General features: G+C 30.5%; 4 protein-coding genes across 11 annotated transcripts in view; 3 read left to right on the top strand and 1 right to left on the bottom strand.

Moving 5' to 3' along the window:
- The window catches only part of shep (alan shepard), a 509,138-nt gene extending 498,712 nt beyond the window's left edge, over nucleotides 1–10,426 (top strand). For all 8 annotated transcript variants that reach the window (XM_014231725.3, XM_036359963.2, XM_036359980.2 and 5 more), the window contains one exon: nucleotides 868–10,426. Coding sequence is in view for 1 of the 8 variants with exons in the window: in XM_036359963.2 (XP_036215856.1) it covers nucleotides 868–873 (6 nt within the window). In the remaining 7 variants the exon portion in view is untranslated. The remainder of the gene's footprint in view (nucleotides 1–867) is intronic.
- A 5,307-nt stretch (nucleotides 10,427–15,733) lies between these two features.
- Srp54k (signal recognition particle 54k) lies at nucleotides 15,734–18,096 on the bottom strand. The gene is made up of 2 exons (XM_014231692.3): nucleotides 17,026–18,096; nucleotides 15,734–16,866 (listed from the first exon to the last, which is right to left on the bottom strand). Exons 1-2 carry the CDS (start codon nucleotides 17,941–17,943, stop codon nucleotides 16,258–16,260), a joined length of 1,527 nt encoding a protein of 508 aa, XP_014087167.1. The 5' UTR covers nucleotides 17,944–18,096; the 3' UTR covers nucleotides 15,734–16,257.
- Nucleotides 18,097–18,592: 496 nt separating this feature from the next.
- Nucleotides 18,593–21,030, top strand: wls (Wnt ligand secretion mediator). Its single transcript, XM_014231700.3, has 3 exons — nucleotides 18,593–19,161; nucleotides 19,238–20,100; nucleotides 20,214–21,030. Exons 1-3 carry the CDS (start codon nucleotides 18,719–18,721, stop codon nucleotides 20,588–20,590), a joined length of 1,683 nt encoding a protein of 560 aa, XP_014087175.1. The 5' UTR covers nucleotides 18,593–18,718; the 3' UTR covers nucleotides 20,591–21,030.
- Nucleotides 21,031–21,365: 335 nt separating this feature from the next.
- LOC138855623 (ankyrin repeat domain-containing protein 54) lies at nucleotides 21,366–23,589 on the top strand. The gene has a single exon (XM_070111629.1). It carries the CDS (start codon nucleotides 21,600–21,602, stop codon nucleotides 22,581–22,583), a length of 984 nt encoding a protein of 327 aa, XP_069967730.1. The 5' UTR covers nucleotides 21,366–21,599; the 3' UTR covers nucleotides 22,584–23,589.
- The last annotated feature ends 139 nt before the right edge of the window (nucleotides 23,590–23,728 follow it).

Raw genomic sequence — 23,728 nt, 5'->3', positions numbered from 1 at the left:
TACGCCCAGTAACAAACATATGTTACGTATACGCCATGGTGACCAACGATTTTAATCCGAAAGCAATAGTTCCCCGCGGTTGTCATATATTTCAAAAAATAATATGTAAAAAACTATTCTAATTTTTATAAGTTTCTTAATAGTGGTTTTTAAAAATTTTGTAAAAATAAAGTTTTCGAATAATTGAATCATTTCAAAGTTAAGAAAAAAATTTTAAAAATACTAATATATATATAATCTAATCATTTTGGTTTAAAATGTTGAACTATTAATGTTGTTGTGAAAATTGTTTAAGTATATAGACATTAGGATGTCCGCTATTTTACAAATCGAATTTTTTATTCCGTCCTCAACCGCATAATAACACAGATTCTTTCACAGAGTTTATAAGGCTCTTGTATGAATCCCCAACACATTTAATACATTACTTTAACAGCGTAAAACTTTTAAAGAAACTATTTTGCATAAAAAATCACTGAATCTTTCTTGTAGACAGAAACATTTTGTATTAAAATATCACTTTACCAAAATTGTCGATTTACTTGCTCAAAGCAAAATATAGAAAAAATGCCATGTAAAATACATGGAAAGGAAATATATTTTAGGCGCGGTTTAAAGTGAAATTCAAGAGCTCATTTACGTTGGGTTCTTGTTACCAAAGTAAAAACTGAGGTACAGAGGACGTTTGGCAGAAAAATATCTTGGGAAATAACGAACACACTAATATATGTATATATGACCAAACTTTTCTCTTTGACTTTCGCTTGGCTTTTTTCAATACGCAACGATTTATTACTATATTTTATTTGTATTTAATAAATTAACAGTAACTTAACGGTGTTTAATGTGCCAATTTTTCACTTGCAGATGTAATATTATGATGCCGCGATTGACACTCTAATGGGAGTTGGAAGTGGAATCGGATAAACGCGAACAACAACATAATAATATGCAACAGTAGAATAGACGATAATAATAACAACAACAACAAATAGAAGCCACAAGTGGAAGGACAAAACGAAAGAACACAAAACAATACAAATATTGCAACAACTTAAACAACAACAACCACAACAGTAACTGCAACAAGGAAATCGGCGACAACCAACAACAATAAAAGCAAATAGAACATAAACCAAATAATAAAATAAAAATGAAAATACAAATAAATAATGAACTACAGGTTGCCACTACGAAAATAGTGAAAGCAAATGATTTACAAATATTTAATGCAGTTTTCTGCAACAAAGCAAATGTAAGAGAAGGCAACCAAAACAACTTGAAAATGTAACAGAAGTAAACAAAGGATAAAAATAATCTTTTATATTTGTTTGCAAGAATAATGAATGCAAGTATGGCAACATTTTAAAAAAAGTTGAATAAATAAAATGAAGAGAAATGTAAAGACTAAGTTAAACATACACATACATACATACTTACTTATAGAAATTGAAGAAAAACGCGAAATAAAACGCTGAAAAAAAAACAAGAACCGAAGCGATGGAAAACAATTGCTAAAAGCGTTACATATATACTTACATATGTACATTTGTAATTTGTAATAAGAAACGCTAAAAGAAATGTAAGTGAAAAGCAAAGCGACATTTGTAATGAACAAGCGTATAACTAGCAACAGCAACAAAGGCTTGAAGAAGCGGGTAAATAATAATAATAATTAATAGAGTAACAAACTATACACAAAATGGCGGCACACGACCAAGCAGTGGCTAGTAGGCGAGACGAGAATCTTATGAGCAGGCAATATGATTGTATTTTTGAATATTTAAATAAACAAAGAAGCGTTAGTCAAATAACACGATGTGCTGGCCGGTGGAAATTAACTAAAAACCATAAAATGAAAACAAAAAAGAAATATGAAAAAATAATTGAATACCCGCTAAAAACATGCAAGGAATTTTGAATGTATTTATGTAATAGAGTACATTAAAGTATTTACATTTTGAATGAGCTAACGAAACGATGATATGTAATGAGCGCATAAGTAACATAGTAGAGAAAGCATATGTAGAAGCAGAAAAAGTTGATAAGCTAACGGTGTAGTGGGGGATTGGTGAAACCAATTTATTTATTTAATACTTAAAGTAGAAAACAAGAATGACCGTTTGAAAGAAGTAACAAAGAAGATGTTGAAATGAAAGCGAAGCATACGTTGATGTTGTTGTAAAAGAGGAAGTAGCTGAAAAAGCAGCAAAGCAAGTTTACTGGAAATTTTACACAAGATTGTTGAATTTCTTTGAGTTTTTCATTTTATAAATGACATTTAACCGTTATATTTTTATTTGTTACTTTTTGAAGAAGAAAATGTAAACACATACATATATACATAATAGTTTGTAATGAAACTGCGAAATGCAGAAGCAAAGCGACGAGTATTTACATAAATAGGTGGCAAGGTGTACATACAAAGTACCAAATTGCCGGACAAGCAAGCGTAAAGAATGCAAGCCACACTATAACATACATACTAATACAAAAAAACATAAATACATTGTACGTTCCGTCTCCAACTGCATAAATACACATACATACACACAAGTAAACACACATTTAATGTGTATGAAAATTTGTTAAATACATTTGTATAAAATGATTTCTTTTGCAAACAAAAACAAACATAAATTCAAAAACCGAAATAAAACACATAAAAAACTTTATATAAATGAATAAGTTGACCAGCGGTTGATAATGAAGAATTGTTGAAGCAAAGGCAAACAAAAAATATTGGCAAACACAATTGTTTGCAACATTTGCAGGCGATACGTTACGTTACGTAAATGCATACAAAACGCAAATGAAAAGAACGCGTTAGCGCAAGTGCGGTCAGGTATACCGACATGGCTGTTTTGAGCGTTCATTTTTTAGGGAAACAAAACAAAAATGGCGTACACTAACGTTAATATTAATTTAAGTCAAGTCAAGGGCGGGGTAATAACGGCGAAATTGCATTTAAGAAAACAAAAATGTGAAATTAAAAATAAAAATTAATAACTTTATTTATTAATTTGAAAATTAGAGTTTATTATATATGAAAACGCAGTTAGTGGGTATGCATAGAAAATGTGAGCGAGAGCGAAAGCTAGAGAGAGCGCGAGTGCGAGCGCGATTTAGAAAGAGTCCAAAAACACGAAGATAAACTGTTAGTATTGACTTACTATCCTTGAAAATGTTGTAAAAGCAAAGCGCATACAACATATAAGCAGCAGGTGGCGCATGCGCGTTGAATGTATGTGTTGCTTAAGGACTCAATTTTGTAGCGAATAAAGCAGTTTTTGCTAAGAAAGAAAAAACATAAAACAAAAAACAATAAAGATGTTTAAAAAAGTGGAAAAATGAAATTGTAGAATTTTTTACATACAATGCAGAAAAGCAAAAATAAGTAGTGCATAGCCAAAAAAGAAAAAAAATTAAATAAAAAAATAAATAAAAGAAATAACATGGTAACACATTAGAAAACTAGTGCTGGATTAAAACATGGCAGATAAATGAAAGTAAAATGGCTTAAATGCGGTGTTAACTGAAAATGTAGTTTTAGTAGTTAAAAAAGGGGAATAAGTGCATAGACTAGATTTATGTGTGTAAGATAATTGCTGTAGCATTAGTCTGTAATAAATTACATATACATGCATATATGTAAGAATGAGAGAGAAATAAATTGTTTCTATTTTTAGCACTCTTCAGTTACTTTGCTCTAGCTTTAAGCAAACTCTCTTTGTTAAGCATTCGCGTTTTTTCCTCCGCTCCCCTTTTATTCTTAAGTATTATTAAGACTTTACCGTTTTTAGTGAGTAACTGAAAAAATTTAAACTGAATTAATGACGCATTCAAAACAAAATAAAAACTAAAAACTAATACAAAAAAAATAAATAAATAATAAAAAATAGTAGTTGTAGAAAACGTATTACGTGTAAGAAGTAAAAATAAACACAACAATAATATTAAAAATGTAATTTGAGGCGAGCTTTGCGAGCAAACACGAGTTTTCAGTAATTTTGCGCACTAAAAGTAGAGCTACACTTTTCTAATTGGATTTTGAAAAGCAAAAACGCAAAAATTAAATTAAATTAAATTATTTAATAATAAATTTAAAATAATATTATTAAAAAAAAAATTGTTTTGAATTTCTTTAGTTAATTGTTTTTTTACGTTTTTTTTTTTTATAATCTTTTTTGAAAAATCCAGCATTGTACCAAATCATTTTTAATTATAATTAATGAAATTAAACTGTAAATTTTTATATATGAAATAATAATTACAAAATATAATAAATTTTGAACATTTTCAAATTAAATTTCAAATGTTTTTTCAAGCAAGCCGAAATCCATTAGAAAAATTTAGTAATACTATTAGATGGCATTTTGGTTTTTTTCTAGTTGAAAACTACTGAAATTCATGAAAACTAAATTGTATAATCGAAACAAAATGGGACAAACAAACCGAAATAATTTTTGTTTTGGCTTTTGTTTGCGAGCATTTGTTTTTATAGAAAAAAAATTTTTTTAACAATCTCAAAACAATTTTTTAAACAATCTAAAATTAATAAATATTTTGAAAACAATTTTTTTTTACATTTTTTTTTTTGAAAGTAATTATTTAATAAAAATATTTTTGAATACAAAATATTTTTTTTAAAATAACTTTTCTGAAAAATAATTTTTTTTTTTTAATATTTTTTAGAACAATATTTTTTTGAAAAATATATTTTGTTGTGTTTATGGTAGTTGCTATTTTATTAGCGAAAAAACACTTGACAGGCAAACACTCATGCAATTGACATCAAATATGTATTTATGTGGAACTACTCATTTGGGATATGAATATTAAAATAATTCTTATTAAAGCATTGTTTTAGAAACTAATATTTTTTGCATACGAGCTGTAGCTGGTCTCACTAAAAATAATAAAGTTTACCTCTATTCTTTATAATAAAACATATAATTTAAGCACATACTTCAATTAAAAAAAAAAATAGATGGAAAGTAAATAATAAAAATAAAAATGCGAAAGTAAAAACAAAAGCAAAATATCTCATTATTTTTATTTAAATAAAAAATATTTGTGTTTTCTTTTCTTTTTCACTTTTTAGTATAAAATATTGGTATTTTACTTATTATTATTATTTCTATTTATTTTGTTTTTTGCTCTTGTAAAACTTTTGAAAGTTGACTTCGAAATTTGAAAGTTCTCAAATAGTCAAACAAATAGAGTGAAAAGCTACCAGCCGCAGCTTTATAAAAGAAAATAAACGTTGGCATATAGTTTAAATAATATAACTTTAATAATCATTATTTTCCATCATTTTATCCAATATCATAAAAATATTTACTGTACCAACAACAGTTGACGAAAAAAGTTCTCCGCTACACATTTAAATAAATATTTAATTCAAACCACTGAAGATATCAATTGCATTGAGCTGTTACTAGTGTTAACAAGATATACTTTTTATTTTTATTTAAAAAAAATTTTATTTTTTATTTTAATTTAATTTTTTTTTTATTATTTTCATTACACCTTAGAGTGTTTTTATTTTATTTTCGAGTGGGTGAAATAGTGTTTAGTATACACAAAAGACTAGTTTGGAATAAGAAAACTAAAAAAACAATTAAATATAAAACAAACACAGAAAGTAATTCGAAAAGAGCTAATTGTATTTAAAAAAAAAATTGTAGTTTTTTAAAAGAAAAAAAGCAGTGGGAAATTAGTATTAATTTTAAAATGAATGAGAATATTGTATTTGAACAAGAAACATGAAAATCCAAACAAATTGAAAAAGTAGTAAACCAGTAAATTTATTAATAAAAAATGCTAATAAGCGTGCGATAAAATTTAAGTAAATTAATAAATGATAACAAATAAACAAGAAGAAAGTAGTTTTATATGAAAATTGAAACAAAGAAACTAAATAAACAAAAGTAAAAACTGACTTGTATTAATAAGAAGGAAACTGAAAAATCAACCAACAACACAACACAAAACCGACACACATTAATTATTTAAGTGATTATAGCGAATGTAATGCGTTAACTGAAAGTAATAAGTTATTTAACAAAAAAAAGTTTAAAAAAATGCTTACAACAACAATAGTTACCTACAAAATGCAAAAGAAAGCAAAAATTAATTTAAAAAGTGTTTAATTTTACGTTTTGTGTTTTGTTGTATTTGAATTCTTTGTGTTAAAGAAAACAGAAAAATTAATGAATTTTAATATGAAAGTGCATTCTGCTGTGTGAGATTGTTTGTATTTGTGATTTCATTATCAAACAAAATTAAAATAAAATTAATTTTGCAAAACCAAGCGCTGCAGGCAAATACTTCCAATAACCAACACGCATAATTACCGGTTTAAAATGTTAAAGCAAAGCTTCTTACATATAACCAACTGATTTCATCCAACTGAACGCAATTATTTTGTAACAAAACTATTTATTTCTTTCCGAATTTCTAAAGAGCCTTTAACAACTTTTCAAAACAAAGCACTTCCAAAATATAAAAAAGGGTATGGAAATTTTAAAAATTATGTTAACATACTGATAATTTAAAATGGCAAGAAAAGTTTATAGAAAATATATAGAATTTTTAAATAGCGTGCATAAAACAAATCACTACATTCCACAATGCATTACTTGTAACCCTTTTGTTTGGCATGAAATATTTCTAATCTATATTTAGATTACAAAACAATAACCAAAATTTATGATCCTCTAACTGCACTACCGGTGCAACAAATGTCTTCCTTTTATATATATTGAATTCAAAATAACCATTATAGCAAAGAATTCATATACAATAAAGAATGATATTTTTAATATATATACATATTATCTAATTATATACATACGTACATATGTACAAAAATTTATGTATTTTTAGGCACATATACATAAAGACTTTAAGGATCATAAATACCCAATACTCAACCTTTTCGCCAAAAAAAAAAAACGTTATATGTTTGCTACAAAAAGTCGTATGTATGGGCTGAGCGTTTTTTAATGCCTATTTGTTCTTAATGAAAACAAAATGAAACAGTAAAAGCACTATATGTTTACCTACATATACATATATATTTTTTAATATCCAAAAACCTTTATATATTTCTATGCTTAGAAAGCGCAGTGGGAAAAATTATTTTGTTACCCTTTTCCGGTTATATAATATTCAAACAGTGAAATGTTTTAAAAACATTTTAGCTTAGCTAAAAACTTTTTCAACTCACCCATTAAGCTTTCATGCTAACATTCCACACAGGAATTTTTTCTCATTAGAATGCAATAGTGTTGCAGCCTAATACGAATAAAAGTACCGAAAGCTTCAAAAAAGTTTCAATATGAAAGCTGGCAAATTCGAAAATACATAGAATTTTGGTTGACGAATCAAAACACTTTATGAAAGCTTCAATATGAAAGCAAGCCTGGGTGAAAAACACATACAAGATTGATTTGCTTCATTAAAGTTAGCAAATTAGAAATCTCGTGAAAGTTTAGTTTGCGAATTAAAGCACCATGAGCTCTATGAAAGCTACAATATGAAAACCATTGTGAGTGAAATGTTATGTCAAAATTAAAATTAAATAATAAAAAATTTCCCAAAAAGGCACACTTTGCAACAGAGTAAAAATTCCTTGAATCCCTTAAAGCTTGCTGCGACTGACCCACACGTTAAGTCGAATAAAATGCAAATCACAAATACAAATGCAAATTTCAAAACAGTTCCATTAATGTGCAATTTTTTTTGTAACCTGATTTTACACATTTGTTTTTGTTTTGTATTTTGTAATTTTAGTGCTTATAAGGCAAGTTGCAAGACACTTTCTGAAATGTAAACGTGCTTGACTCTTCGATTTCTTAACTTTTTGTTATTGTATTTTAAAACACTAGTGTTGTTCTTGTAGAAAAAGATGAACGTGTTTAAAGCTAGTAATTTAAGTAAAATTAAAATTAATTTATTTGTAACAGAGTTTCTGCAGTCTAACACACATATTTGTTAAGAAAATTTGTGCGAAAACGAGAACCGCAAATAAAAATAAAAACAAAAGGAAAAGAAAAAAATTTACAAAATAAATTGCAGATGAAAACAAAAGTATTTTTTGACAAACACAAGTTGAAAACGACGAGAAAAACTAAAAACGTTTAGTATAATTAAGAAGACAGAACAAACAAAAATATGCAAAAATCAACAACAACAACAACAAAACAAATAGCGTCAGCAGAAAAATGATGAAAAATCCTTAGTTTAAGAAATATTAGTAGTAAATAGAAATGAATGAAAGAAACGTAGCCACTAAGTATACAAATAAGTCAAAACTCGATTATAAGCATTAACGTAGAAGAAGAACAAGAGCAAAATAATAATAAAAAAAACCAAAAAAAAAAAAAACATACGTTAATACTTGTAAGAAGTGGTACCAGTAGCATAGTTGGTAAATGAAAATAGAGCAAGTAAAATGGCGTACCGTTAGCAACATACTTATATACAAACGTGCGACCATCAGAGAAAAAATGAGAAAACAGTAGAAATTGAAAAGTAAATGCGTGGAAACGAAGTAAATTAAGAAACTGTAGTATGTAGCATGTAGAAAGTAGCAAAAAGGTAGATAGAAGCAAGCAAGCAAGCAACTGGCATTCTTTAATTGATAAAATCAAATTTAAAAAAATATAATAATTTCAACGCCCACACGCCCACACGCGTTTATATAAAGGTGCATGTGTCGAGCGCAGATTTGCTTACAAACGTTAAAATCGACAACATTTCGTATAAAAATATACACTTATCATCAATCAACTATATATAATTGCTTTTGGTGTGTCCGTTTATCTTTCTTCAAAGCTATGCATTCTATATTTAACAAAAGCGAAATGCAATTATGACGGATAACTTATACGTTTTAAGAGAAAATTAATGGTATTCGCATTGGTTTATAAATTAAGCTTATCGCAAAATTCATTGTGATTGAAAGTTTAAAAGCGGAGTGCAATCCATGAAATATTAATGGCGGTAATGGTCGAGTTCAACTTACTGCTCAAGCTGTAGCTTAAAACTTTTAAAAATTTATTTACACACATTTTTAATAGATTTTTTTTTCAATGAACAATTTTATTACTCATATTAGAGTTTAGTTTTTTCGTCACATATGATTTTTTTTAATAATTTTTAATATCTTTTGTCAAACTTTTTTAAATTATAATAAAAATTGCAATTTTTTATATATATTTTTTATTAATTGCTACTATTTATTTGTCAAATTTATTTTTATTTATTTGTCAAATAGTCATAGTTGATTTTTAATAATAATTTAAGAAATAATTGTTAAAATTGCAATTTTTAAAATTTTTTCAAATTAATTTTTATTATTAATTTGCCATTCAAAATACTAATTTAATTTTGTATATTTTCATTGATTTATAATATTTATTTTTCAAATAATTAAAAAAAAAACTTTTTTTTATTTTTTTTTTTTTTTTTTTTATTATTTTTTTTTAGCTTGCTATATCGACACATTGGGTTCAAACCGAGCCTAATTTACTTTTGTGCGCGTTCCAAGGAGGTCGATGTGGCAAAACTTGTTCATACGCTATAATATTTTCGCATGTGGTATACATTTTTTTATAGAAATAATCCTGCGAAAAATGCATATTGCGATTACCATTAGAGCGACGTATAAATTTTTGAAAACTTTTCGCTTTCTATTCTCCAAACTTATTAAAACAAATTTATAGAGCTTTAATTAGTTGCTAATTTTTAAATCTAGAACCGAAAGCCTAAATTCCATTGGCGAAAGTAACTGAAATGCATTTTTGCGAGTGTGGCATATAATTTTTTTTTTTTTCAAAATAAAAATTAATTATTTTACGGTAGCATTAAAGTGGACAGTTGCGTTAACGGTAACTTGAAAAAAAGTTAACCATCATTTGTATGTAGGTAATACCAACAACAAATCGGTTTATTACAATGAGAAGCAGCGGATTTCTGCATACATGCGCATAAATAATATATTTACTTAAGTAAAAATGAAAACATTGAATTTGTGAACATTTCAAGTTTGTTAAACAGATGAAAATGCATGCAAGGTAAATGATATGTGAAGAGTGACCGTAGTATATACATACATACACATAAGTAGTACATAAAAAAATCTCTGTAAATGGATAACATAGGCGTAAAAAGTAAAAAGTGAAACAAAAATTAAAAAGTGAAAATAAAAACTGAAACAAAAACAAAAACAAAAGCGAAAGCGAAAAAGGAAAAAGAAAAACAAAAACAAATAAAAAGCGTGTAAGCTGCGCGCACGCATTGTTGCTTGAGCATTTGATTTACCTTCTAATTTGCAAATGAAAGATTTATGCTAAAAATGCTTACAAACATTAAAACAAATCCAAATAAAAAGAACTCATAAACCTAAAAGTCAAAATTCTTTGTTCTTCTTTGTCTCCTCTATCTACCATGTACATTTTCTACAACTACGTTTTGAGCTTAACGAAAATTACAATAACATCACGCTATTTGTTTTTTGTATTTTTTTCGCTTTAATTTATTAAACATTTGTATGTATTTTATAAGTATAAATTTAGTTATTTTCAACTTTAATTGTGTTTTGTTATTATTATTATTATTATTATTATTTTTATATTTCCTTTGATTTATTTTTAAGTAGATAATTGATTTGTAATTGAAATGTTTAATTGCTTGGCTGAAGTTTGAATTAAGCTTATTAATTTTTAGGAGAGCGCTAGCTTCTTTAAGCTAAAACTTTAAATTAATGTTAAATGCAAGCAAAGTAATGTAAGTGCGTTTTAATTTTACGATTGTTTTTAATTTTTAGCGATTAAATTAAATTAAAAAAAAAACAAGAAACACAACATTTGATTTTTTTTTGTATCTAGTATGCTTCCTAATATGAATAAGTTATATTGGTTAGGAAGAGCTGCCACAGAATCTCTGCTATGCACTAATTTTGACTATATAAAAAGTGTTAGTTTTGTTGCTTTGTCAAGTAAGGAGCTAATTTGACCAAAAACCAGGGGCGAAAATAAATTTTTTGAAGGGGTTAGGCCAGGCTAAAGACCTGAAACCAGACCCATCGACGAGAATAGCTTATACTGGGAATAAGGAAACACGTATCGAATTTCTTTTTACAGGCTTTGTTATAGTTATTTGAAATGAAAGAAAGCTATAGTTAATTTCAAATATATACGTTCGATATTTTTCGAATACCATCGTCTCCCGATTTGAAAGATGCTGTTTTGAGAAGAAAAACCGTTTACATTTTTACGCATTAAACTTTTACGCTTCGACTCTACAGTAGATTGAAGAGGAAAACATTTCTTTTTCTCTATTCCACTAAGTGAATAATGTTTTAGGACCCTTAAGTGTGCTTTTAGCCAAAGATAAAATAATCGATTTTATGAAAATTCTAAACTGACCTAGCCTCTTAATTTCGCTTTCACTTTAGAAAAATGAATGTATGAGACAACTATTTAAACAACGGAAATATGCTCTAGCAGTTAGGCAACATTTCTGATATACATACTTAAACATATTCAAAAATTAAGGAAAATCTCCTCAGCTTAGCTAACTCAACCAAATATACTAACAGGCATCCCATAATGACCAAAAATGGCGCACATAGAGATTTTATTGTAATTTCTCGGCAACCATTGGCTCATTTTTATATGTTCTGAGTTCTTCAACAATTATTTATGAAAATCACAGGTAGGTGAACAAGGCTATATATATATGTATACACATTCGTTCAAAGATATTCAGTATATTCGTTTGTGCTATTGAAATCTAACTAAAATACAATATACAACAACATAATTGAAACCGAAATATTTTCATATGTGTTGGTGGAATTTATCATCTTTGAAGTAAGAAAAAGGGGTTAGGTGGTAAAGGAAAGCAAGGTTAAATAGTTCATAATAGTTCTCATCGGTAAGTAACTATGTATAATTAATATTGGATGAAAAGTGAGAGGAAGAACTGATATTAGTATTTTTTATTTCGCTAAATAAGTATACGAATATTGCATCAACCGGAATCTTTTGCAAAAGTGACAATGAGCAGAAATCGCAAAAGAGATGCCTGACAACGCTGCTGAGGATGCTACATGCAACAAACGCATTACTACTGCTGACGAGAAAGCTTTATAAATATGACGTCAAAACTGTCCAACAATCTAGTGGCGCCATTCACTAAATGTGCCGAAACCGAAAAAATCCAAAATTCGCTGAAAACTTTGAAGGGCAGGCCATTCCAGCAGAGGCTTATAACAAGTGTATCAGAAGCATATTTTGAAGGCAATAATATAGACGTGTATTAAAAAACTTGAAAATGTAGTTTTTTTTTGTCAGTCTGGGTCATATTTGATCGTATGATCAAATGGTACAACGCGAGATTCAGATTACTAAGTCCATCTAATCTATACCTGATATATAGTATTATATTATATAATAGACTAAGTCTACAAAATATAATACATAAGAGACTTAAAATGGCTTGTCAGTTAGGTGATTTTAGTGCACTTCCAATCACCCTATTCAAGTTTCCCTTTCCAAAACAATTAATTGTTCTTCACGTCCTAGTATTTATTACGGAAGAAAACAAGTCCTATAGTGAATCGCGCAAGCATAATTCGTTAGGTGAAATCGTACAATTCGACGAAATTACAGCAGGCCCTTGGCAGATAATGACAAACCTTAACAGTACTTAAGTTGTTGAAGGAGCACACACAGTGTGAAATTTATAGTAATATAAATAAATTTCGAGGTGTTATTACCTTACAAATAGCTTACTAAAATAAATCTCAGATAGTTTTTGAGTTACAGCCTTCTAAAGTTTAGCCGCTCAGTTCAATCTGAGTTTATCTTTTTCTCAAAACTATATTTTTCAAGCTAACTGGAGTGATTGTTCGAAAACAAATGTTCCGATCACTATAAAATAGTATCACATTTTCTGCATATTCAGTATATACAGGTTTGTTGAAAAGTTTCTGCGATCCACGCGAAGGACGACCAAAAACCGCAACCAACCCAGAAATCATTGAGCAAGTTCATAATATTGTTAGTGAAGATCCAAGTTTGCCAAGTAATGCCATATGCATCTCAAACGAACGAGTGGTTCATATTTTACATGGAGAATTACATATAAAAGAGCTGTTTGGAAAGTTAGTGCCATACACGTTGACAATTTAACAAGAACTGGATCGAAAACAAATTTCTCAGCATAATTTGGCGTGTTTTAAGCAGAATAAAACCGATTTCTTGCATCGTTTTATAACTATGGATGAGACTTATTGAAACAAGAACGTTTACAGTGGACTAAAGCTGGTTGTTCAGCTCCAAAACTGGTGAAGTCACAACAATCAGCAAAGAAGGTTATGGCATCAGGTTTTTGGGATGCAAAAGCAGTTTTGTTGATTGATTATCTGCAGAAAGGTAAAACAATCAACTCCGAATATTATTGCAGCCTTTTGGATCAGCTGGATGAAAAGCTTCATGAGAAAAGACCTGGTTTTCAGCACAAAAAAAATCACTTTTCAACAAGACAATGCACCAGCTCACAAAGGTGTTTTAACTATGACTAAATTCAACGAATTAAAGTACGAATCGCTTGAACATCCACCGTATTCACTAGATTTGGCTCCCAGCGACTACTATCTCTTCAGAAACCTGAAATAATTCCTTCGTGTAAAGCGTTTTTCGTCGAAGGAGAAAATATTACAGCCGTAGACGGGTATTTTGCAGAGCTTCCGGAGTCATAGGGATGGCATAAAATTATTGCAGGATATTATATTGCATAAAAAAATATATTTCGTACCAAAAACAATATTTTTGCATTTCGAGCGCAGAAAGTTTTCAACCAAACTGTAGTTTTTCATACAATGACCAAACAGTATTTTGATCTGATCAAAAATGGAATTAAAGCAGGCTAAAAACGAAAAAAATTTTGGCAAAATTCAACCTTTTTCAAAACGCCGCCATACGGACAATATCTTCTAGTAGAGAAGTTATTTTTTTAAAGTTTCATCCATGAAGAAGGCCGGAATCACTGTAGCAGTAGAGCAGCTTTTTTACCGTCGTCAGAGATCGCGTATTGTTTTTTTTTCTTCAAAAAGTTTAGTTTTTTCTGCAAAAAATTTTCTATATATTCTTAAAAAATGTATACCTATATTATATATATACCCTTAATAATTTAAAGGAATTGACACAAACCAAAAGTAGCATCTCACACAAGGTGTGCTCCTTAAATTTGTATTGTGATACACACACTCAAAGATGAAAGATTCTGTATATTACACACATGCATACATACACCCACACATCGGTGTCCTGTTCACCATTTATATGCCATCGCACTGCTACTTCCATTTGATATGAATACCTCGTGTATGTGGGTGTATAAAAAGGGTATATGGTATATAAATAAATATTTACATATACAAATATATATGTATGGAGATGTAAAAGCTTACAATGATGTCTATTTGAGGTTTGTTTGTTTTCGCATCCTCTGCCACAATGAAAGCGTTTTTCCAAATACTTTTACTGAATTTTCTGCACTCCTGTTCGTTTGGCTTGTTTGACGGTTTTACGAGTGCCAAAGTTTGACAGCTAATGACACTTTTTAGTGTTATTGTCATCGTGAAAGTGGCGTGTATATGTATATAGTTAATATTTATATATATACTCGTATATATACATATGTACGTAATTTACTGTTACTTCAATGTTGCAATGCTTCATACAACATACCTAGTATATAGCTACCGTGGGGTAGTTACCATGATACTTATTTGAATTTGGCTCCGTTTTGAAGCAATTTTAAATATTGGTTTGGCAAGTAAGTAATTGCGGATTCATTGACGTTTTTGGATCAATGACCTTTTGCCATCTTTCAGGCAGCATCATAATCCCAATTATTACATACATATGTCACAAACTAAAAGAACAATTTTGTACCTGTTACGTACAGTTGGTACTACAACCACGTAATAAGTCATTTTGAAAATTTTCTAACTCAAACATTGACAAATATAATATATCAAAACTAAACGTAACGCAAATAGTTTCGAAATCGATCCATATTATTTGTGAACGCCGAAATAAGGATTGCCCTTCTCACGACCATCGAGAAGGTAACTAAAATGGATTTGTATTTTTATGTCGCCAAGGACTGTCAGTTCTGAAGCATTCTTCAATATTTATTAGATATATTTTCTAACCCAAGAAGAATAACGTCCCTCTTTTCAACTTTATTTCCCATACATACATATATATGTATATCGGTCAATACATTTAAATCTGTTAAAGATAAAGAAATAAAGTCGGATTGTTTTGCTGAGTACAAAGTGACTTAAAGCTGAAAGTTGAGAAAATCAGTTCAAACCTAGTCTCATAGTCCTCATATATTAACGTCAATCGGTTTAATAACTGTGGTTTTATAACTGTTCCTTATTGTCTCAAATATGTTGGAGGTATTTAATCTTACTATTTATATGTAAATGTCATATTGTTTAATCGCTATAAGATGATGCAAATCAACTGAGGAGTTTTTTACCGACCAAAATATTGTAACTTTTAGTTTAAATAAATTATATAATTTAGAGTAAATTAGATATAAATAAATAAAAATATTTATTTGATGAAAAAAGTTTAAAACTGCTCTTTCACTTGCTAATGATGGCATTATCTATATATTCCCTAATCAAAACAAATCGTTTACTTGAAATTTTTTTTATTATTCATGCAACCTTTTCGATTCAAAAAATATGTATTATAACTTAGCCTATATTGGTATTTGATAAAAGAATTACTTCTTCGTCTATAAGGACTAAATTACACAGAACAGAATCTTATTCTATAATATTAAACTTGTTTCAATTTCACCCTTTGCTGTTAAAAGTCAATTATTTCGCGACGTTTTATTTAATTATTTAATGTGCTTTAATACAAAATTACGCCGTAAATATACTTAATTTTACGCCGCATTGTTTTTATGTATATCTATGTACGTGGTATTTTTCATTTGATCCAATTTAATTAACATAAAATTTACATAATATACAATCAAAAAGTGTTAAATAAGAAAACAATGGAAAAACTCTTTATTGGCGCAACGAGAAAAGCAGCTGTGCTTAATGCAAATGGGCACTACATCCACGGCTCTTTCTTTGCGTGACAACACGATTTCTTAACAAATATTTTTACTAGAGTCTAAACAATATCTTATTACTGGCGTATTTCATTTGCCACCAAAGCCACCCATTAGATTTCCTAAGCCACCGAGACCACCAGCAGCACCTTGTTGTAATTGTCGCATCATATTCTGCAGACCTCCAACTCCGCCCATTTGATGCAGCATTCGCGGGTCAATCATTTTTGCCATTTGTTGATTCAATTTTGCCATTTGACTGGGATTGACATTCTTTGTCATGTCTCCTTGTTTGAAAAGGCCCTTAACGCCACCCATTTTTTTCACCACGGCGGCGAATTTCGTATAGTGTGAAATTAGATCGCGTACTTCTTTTTCGAGTACACCAGCACCTTGAGCCACGCGTACGTAACGCGTGGGTTGTTTTGTAAATAACTTAACACCATCACGATTATCGAGTTCACCATCGGACATACTATCCATCATGGTCATCATACGTTTTATTCTTGCCATTGACTCCTGTTCACCACCTTTAGTCATAAAGTCTTGAGAAAAGCCCGGAATCATGCCCATTATTTGGGAGAATGGACCCATTTTCATAATATTTTGAAATTGTTCGTACATATCGCGTATGGTAAATTGGCCGTGTTTTATTTTTTCGAGTAATTCATCGTTGCCATCCAGATTCAGTTCATTCACCTTAAAAAGAAAAATATATTTTGTATACATGTAACATAATATTTGCATATATTTAATTACGTATAATTTAAATATAAAATAAATCTCGTGCAAAACTAGTTTTATTTTCAAATTATATCGAAAACTTGTATAACATAAAATCATTTTCTGAATAATTACCTTATCAATCAGGCCTTCGATATCACCCATACCAAGAAGTTTGCTTATAAAAGGTTTCGTTTTAAATGGCTCCAAATCGTCAATATGTTCTCCGGTACCGATAAAAATAATTGGAGAGTTAGTTGATGCAACTGCAGATAGTGCGCCACCACCTTTTGCGTGACCGTCAAGCTTAGTAATGATAACTGAACCAATATTCACTTTTTCCTTGAACGCTTTAGCTTGGGACTCACAAGCCTGACCAATGGTAGCATCCATTACGAATATGATATTGTCGGGCGAAACTACTCGAGAGACGGCCAACATTTCTTCGAATAAAGATTCTTCTTGTTTGTGGCGCCCGGATGTGTCCACTATAATGATTTCGAATCCTTCGCGTTTAAACATATCCACACCTTCTTGTGCAATCATAACAGGATCTATTTCGGTATAGCTACCATAAAACGGTATACGGGCTTTTGTTGCATTCTGTTTGATCTGATCATATGCACCTGCACGGAAGGTATCAGCGCATACAAGGCAAGATTTCCAATTTCGCTTTTGGTAGTGATAGGCTAGCTTAGTACATGTTGTAGTTTTACCGGAACCCTGTAGACCGACGAACATAATAACATTGGGCCGACCCTTTACTGGCTGATATGGCTTCACACCAGGATCTACCAATTTTATCAATTCCTTGAAGACAGCAGACTGTATCATACGACGCTTATTTAAGCCGCCAGCCATTTCGTCGAAATCAATGACAGCCCTTACATTCTCGCGCAATTGCTTAACCAAACGTATATTCACATCAGCCTCCAGCAAAGCTGCGCATATTTCTTTCAGCATTGAATTCAGAGCTTCCTCATTAATTACTGTGGCTTTACTCAACGACTGGATCGCCGAGGTAATTTTCCGGCCTAAATCTGCCAAAACCATTTCTCTGCCGTTCTAGCCCGTGCGCACTAGCAACTTTTCAGTTTTACAAATATTTATAAATATTTATTTATTTTAAAACACAATACAGGCTAAATGAGTTTATTATAACTTTTACTTTTTTGACACGTCGATGTGCATGTCAACTGTCAAAATCTTATTGTAGCATGTCACACATGTGGACACTGTTTGGAATGTAGTTCTAGAATTTTAGTGCAACTACCAGCTTACAGATGGCGCCCTAACTCAAAATTAAGCATTTACAACGGGTTTCAATACAAAAGTGTTATTATTCCTTTGCCTTAAAATCCATTACATTTTAATATCAATAATACACTTAAACTCGTTTTTTATAATTTAAACACATTTTATATTGATTTAGTATCATTATTAAGTTTTAGCGCAGCATTACACATTTAACCAACGGTTTATGGAGTTGCCAGATCAAAATATACATATACTTACTTTTATGTACACATATAAACTGTATTGGTTTTATATCATACATTCTTAATTACAAATAAATGTGTACTTTATTTTAAGCTAAATTGCTTCATATAATATAAGATTTTTGTTCTCCAGCTCTAATATAGATTTTTGCATTAACTTTTTTAACAAACTTGGCAGCCTGGGCAATCTTCTTCTTACGCAGTCGCTTTTGTTATCGGCGACGCTTTATTTTAGTTTTTTTTTCTGGTATACAACAATTTTGATATTTATATCGATTCTTTATTTAGCCGCATTTTTAAATAAAGTCTGGTGCTAATATATACCAAAAATGTCAGGTACAATCCTCGAGAATCTTAGCGGACGTAAATTAGCTATATTAGTTGCTATATTACTATTGAGCCAAATCGCCTGCTTTCTCTTGGGTGGTCTACTGGCGCCACTACCAGCCGGCCATCAGGTAATTCTTGGTATGGTCTGTAAAGATACACCACAGCGTCAGAATGACACAACATTTTGGCTGCATTTACGAGGTGAGGGAAAATGCGCTTCCGTTTCACAAGAAGATATTGAACGACACGACACAAAAATGGCAAATGAGATAGTATATATCTTCCAAATGCCATTGCCGCGTGGTGAAGAATTTGACTACTCTCGATGGCAACAAAATTTAATTGGCGTGTTGCAGGTTGATATTGCATACGATTCTGACATGTCACTGGTAGAGCCGCCTAAAGATCTGCAATTAACTATTGATACGCGTTTAGCTTACAGGTACGTGCAAATCATGATTATTATAATCACAACATTCAATATGTGATGCATAATAAATTTTTTTATATAATTGTAGAAACAAGGGTGATCGTAAAAGTGATTGGAAACTGTATGCACATTCTCTTGAAAAACGTTACCTCGATTGCAGCTTGAAGACGGCGAGTCAAGAGGAATCATTATTTTCTTGTGATATGGTACCTCTGTTTGAACTGGGCGATCTACATCACGACTTCTATTTGCTTAACTTACGTTTTCCCATTGACACCGATATGAAAATGAATCTCAATTTGGGTCATATGCACGATCTAACACTTACTGTAATTCATCAAAATGGTGGTTTCACAAAAGTGTGGTTGTCCCTTAAAACTGTACTCTTCCCCTTTGTGGTGGTAATAATGATTTGGTTTTGGCAACGAGTACATATCCTACAACGTTCACCAGCTTTATTGGAATATATGCTGATATATCTTGGTGCAGCTTTAACATTTCTTAATTTTCCACTAGAATATCTATCTCTATTCATTGAGATGCCCTATATGCTGCTATTAAGTGATATTCGACAAGGAGTATTTTATGCAATGTTGCTTTCGTTCTGGCTTGTTTTTGCTGGAGAACACATGCTAATTCAGGAGTCGCCGTATAAATCAACGATACGTTCTCGCTATTGGAAACATTTGTCAGCAGTTGTAGTTGGATGTTTGTCGCTCTTCATATTTGATATATGTGAGCGTGGTGTGCAGATGCGAAACCCATTCTATTCTATTTGGACTACGCCTATTGGTGCCAGAGTGGCAATGAGTTTTATTATTTTGGCTGGAATATCAGCTGGAATTTACTTCCTTTTCCTATGCTACATGGTTTGGAAAGTTTTTAAAAATATCGGAGCAAAGCGCACATCATTGCCGTCTATGTCTAATGCTCGCCGACTACACTATGAAGGTTAGTATTTTTACATGAAATTAGAGTGTATTAGTTTTGCACATATAAAGAAGACAGCCTAGGTTGAGTAAATATTTGCTACAAGTTAATTAACATTATAAATAAATTTGTAGGTCTTATATATCGGTTCAAATTTCTGATGCTTGCTACACTATTATGTGCTGGATTGACTGTTGCCGGATTCATTATGGGACAAGTTGCGGAAGGCCAATGGAAGTGGGACGAAGATATGGAAATACAATTAACATCTGCATTCTTGACTGGTGTCTATGGTATGTGGAACATCTACATATTCGCACTACTTATTCTGTATGCCCCAAGCCACAAACAATGGCCATCCCATAGCTCTGATGAAACTACACAATCAAATGAAAATATTGTTGCTGCAGCCGCAAATGAAGAAATTGAATTCAGCCATTTGCCTTCTGATTCTAATCCCAGTGAGATTTCATCACTTACTTCGTTTACTAGGAAAGTAGCATTCGATTAATTAGTTAAGCTGTGAGTAGAGTGCACCTTGCAGTATCGTTTACAATAGACTGAAATTGGCAAAATATTGGCAATGCAAATTGATATAAGTTTGTATATACCACAATTGTACTTAAATATTATGAATTTTAATCGATCATACTCCATTATATATAATAAGTCTTAACTTAAAAATGTAAAAGCAATTAGAAAGTGAACACATATATTTTTAATAACTTGCCATAAATGAATGTAAAACTAGCAAGCAAGGGAAGATATATTATATAAACTTTTTCTTCTTATTAGTGTTAGTCGTACAAATGTACATTGTTATAAGAAAAAAGTTTCAACAGTATTATGTTTTATTACTTTTAGCAGATTACATGATAAATTTTTATGCTATCGTTTAGGTTTTTACTATTAGTGTAGTGTGTGCATGTAACTAAAATTTTTTTTTTATTTATATACATATATATAATATATTGTGAATAAAAATAAATGTCGAGCATTAGAAAAACAATTTGAAGCAGTAATTTACCTATTTGGGATCGGGAAACGAACGTTGTACTAGTCTAATCTTAAAAATAGAATATATTCAACTAAAAAAAAAGGGTACTTAGGGCAATAAAAAATACGTCACTCGTGCTTTTTATACGGATATTATTTTTTTCCAGTAATTTTGATCGTAATTTTTAAAATCAATTTACGATCTTAAATTGTATACAGTTATGGTGAAATTCAAAAGAATACAAGCTGGCAACTATAAAATATGACAGCAGCAGTCGAGTGTTATTAAAAATAGGCGAAGAAGAGAAAAAAACACAAAATACACAAAACAAAAAATTTTCCAATGCGTGAAAAAATATTGTTTATTTAAGAAAGCGTGTGAAATATTGAAAAATTTTACAACAAAAAATTAAGAAGAAAATAATATTAATATTTAACTGTTATTAAATACATAGTTTAACGCCAGCTAAAGCAATATTTATATTAACAGAGCGCAAAGCTCAAATTACACACACACATAAGCAATGGCCGCGAATGATTCCGGCGTAGAGACGAGCAATGATAGCAACGATGGAGTCAGTAATGTTAGTGTTAATATTGGAGTCGGATTATCAGTAGGTATTGGAAGTGGCATGACAAAAATCATAGATATTACACCACCACCGGCCATAATGCCGCCCACTCCAACGTCCTCACCCAACACGCATGAGTGGCCAAATTTCAGTCCGAATGCATTCCAACTGAATCGCGGCGAACATTTTGCGCTACCACATTTGCCGCCATTACCCCTCAATTCTGATTATTTACTCCATCCGAGTAACCTGCCGTCAGGAAGTCATCTGTCTCAATTTAAGATGCGCCTCCGCACGCGTAGCAAGCAACGCTTACGTTCAAACTATAACAATATTTTGGCTGAGTCAAATGGTCGCAAATTGCGCACCGCCGCTACCACCTGCAATATCGAATTGTTAACACGCGTATTAGAATCTGGAGCGGATCCTAATGCGGCTGATGAATATAAACGTAGTCCACTGCATTTGGCCGCTTGTCGAGGTTACATACAAATCGTCCAACAGTTGCTTAATTTCGGCGCCAATCCTAATGTTGTGGATTCTCTTGGCAATACTCCACTTCATCTTGCCGTAATTTCAGCCAGTTCTAATAACTTTAATGTTGTGGTACGCGTACTTCTACAAGGTGGAGCAAGTGTCCATATGTATGATCGCAGTGGTAAGACTCCTCTTGAACTGGCCGAGGCCAAATTACGCCTATTACGCACACGCTACGACCGTCCCACTCCCGAGTCAGCGAAAATTTTAGAAGATATGTGTATGCTGACAACGCTTATTTTACGCTATATGGTAAAACAACAACGTGAGCTAGAAGATCTATCTGCACTTGAACAACGTCTGCAGAACTTGAGTACCAGTGACGACCAGGATCAGGTTGTTTCTCAGACAGCGGATGAATTACTGGCAAGTGTCGAACGTCTATCAATCAATAAATAAATACAATTCAACAAGTGATGATGGCTCAATAAAAAACAGCAAAATCCCATTAATTAAGTTTGTAATGCATTTAATAATCAAAAAATGCGACAAGCAAATGAGTACAATAAGTTATTTATCAAGAAACTTGAGCAATTCGATATGAAAACGTTTTGGATTGTCTGTTCTGTGTGATTTAATTAATAATACTTTACAGGGGTCATTACGACTAGGAGCTTTAAAGACCCTTTAATAGGTTTTTTTCACGTGATTTTTTTGCATACATATATATTTGATACATTTCATATGTGCATATATGTGTGTTTACGACCTATTAGTATTGGATTTCACTATGTTTAAAGTCGACGCAACGCAGTCCAATTTTCAACTGTCCAATCCTGATTTTGAACATCCCTGGGTATATTTGCGTAGACTTTAATTTTTATGATATATGTTATATTTTTTTAATTTCGGATTAACTAACCAGTTTATTATGTCCAATAAGTCAATATATTTTAAATAACTTACGAATAAAAACTTTAGTTTTAATCGTTGGAAAAACCGATACAAAATAATAATAATAACGAGGAAAGCAAAAAATATAACAATATAAAACAAATCACGTTATAAAGGTATTCGAAATTTTTAAGTTTAAATTTAAGCTAAATTTATGGTATATATACATAAACCTAAATATGTATATTCATACAAATAATAATGTAAATGTAAAATACGAGTATAGGAGTTATAATTACAAAATATCCATCATATATATATATATATATATATATATATAGAAATCAATCAGAACAGAATTCAACAAATACATAATATGCATTCAATATACATATATGTACATATGTATGTTTATATATGCGAAATGTGAACTAAAAACCTACGTATAGTAGAGAAACTACCACACCGAAATGATAAATAACTTTGCTGATAAAATAACTAAACTGTATGTAATTTCAATTTAATGAGTGTGAAAATAAAGGCATTTGCCATTCAAACATAAAAATTAAAATTCGCCTTTTTCTTAATATTTTTGTTTGTTAAGATTTAGCACTCTAATAATGAAAGAATTAAAATTGTACATTAATTTTAGAGACATATATATTAAATTATTTCTAAATAAATAAATAAGTGAAGATGTTTTATTAGCT

This window comes from Bactrocera oleae, chromosome 6 (genome assembly GCF_042242935.1).
Source record: "Bactrocera oleae isolate idBacOlea1 chromosome 6, idBacOlea1, whole genome shotgun sequence".
Lineage (NCBI taxonomy): Eukaryota > Metazoa > Arthropoda > Insecta > Diptera > Tephritidae > Bactrocera > Bactrocera oleae.
Note: the sequence above shows the minus strand (reverse complement) of the source record. Positions and strands in the feature narration are given on the sequence as shown.

What these genes read in the sequence shown, in the direction of transcription:
- Srp54k (XM_014231692.3), bottom strand. Translation starts at nt 17,943, where the DNA reads ATGGTTTTGGCAGATTTAGGCCGGAAAATTACCTCGGCGATCCAGTCG. An exon ending in TCGAAGGCCTGATTGATAAG is followed by an intron (nt 16,867 to 17,025) that starts GTAATTATTCAG and finishes TTTCTTTTTAAG; the next exon opens with GTGAATGAACTGAATCTGGA.
- wls (XM_014231700.3), top strand. Translation starts at nt 18,719, where the DNA reads ATGTCAGGTACAATCCTCGAGAATCTTAGCGGACGTAAATTAGCTATA. An exon ending in GATACGCGTTTAGCTTACAG is followed by an intron (nt 19,162 to 19,237) that starts GTACGTGCAAAT and finishes ATATAATTGTAG; the next exon opens with AAACAAGGGTGATCGTAAAA. An exon ending in TCGCCGACTACACTATGAAG is followed by an intron (nt 20,101 to 20,213) that starts GTTAGTATTTTT and finishes ATAAATTTGTAG; the next exon opens with GTCTTATATATCGGTTCAAA.
- LOC138855623 (XM_070111629.1), top strand. Translation starts at nt 21,600, where the DNA reads ATGGCCGCGAATGATTCCGGCGTAGAGACGAGCAATGATAGCAACGAT.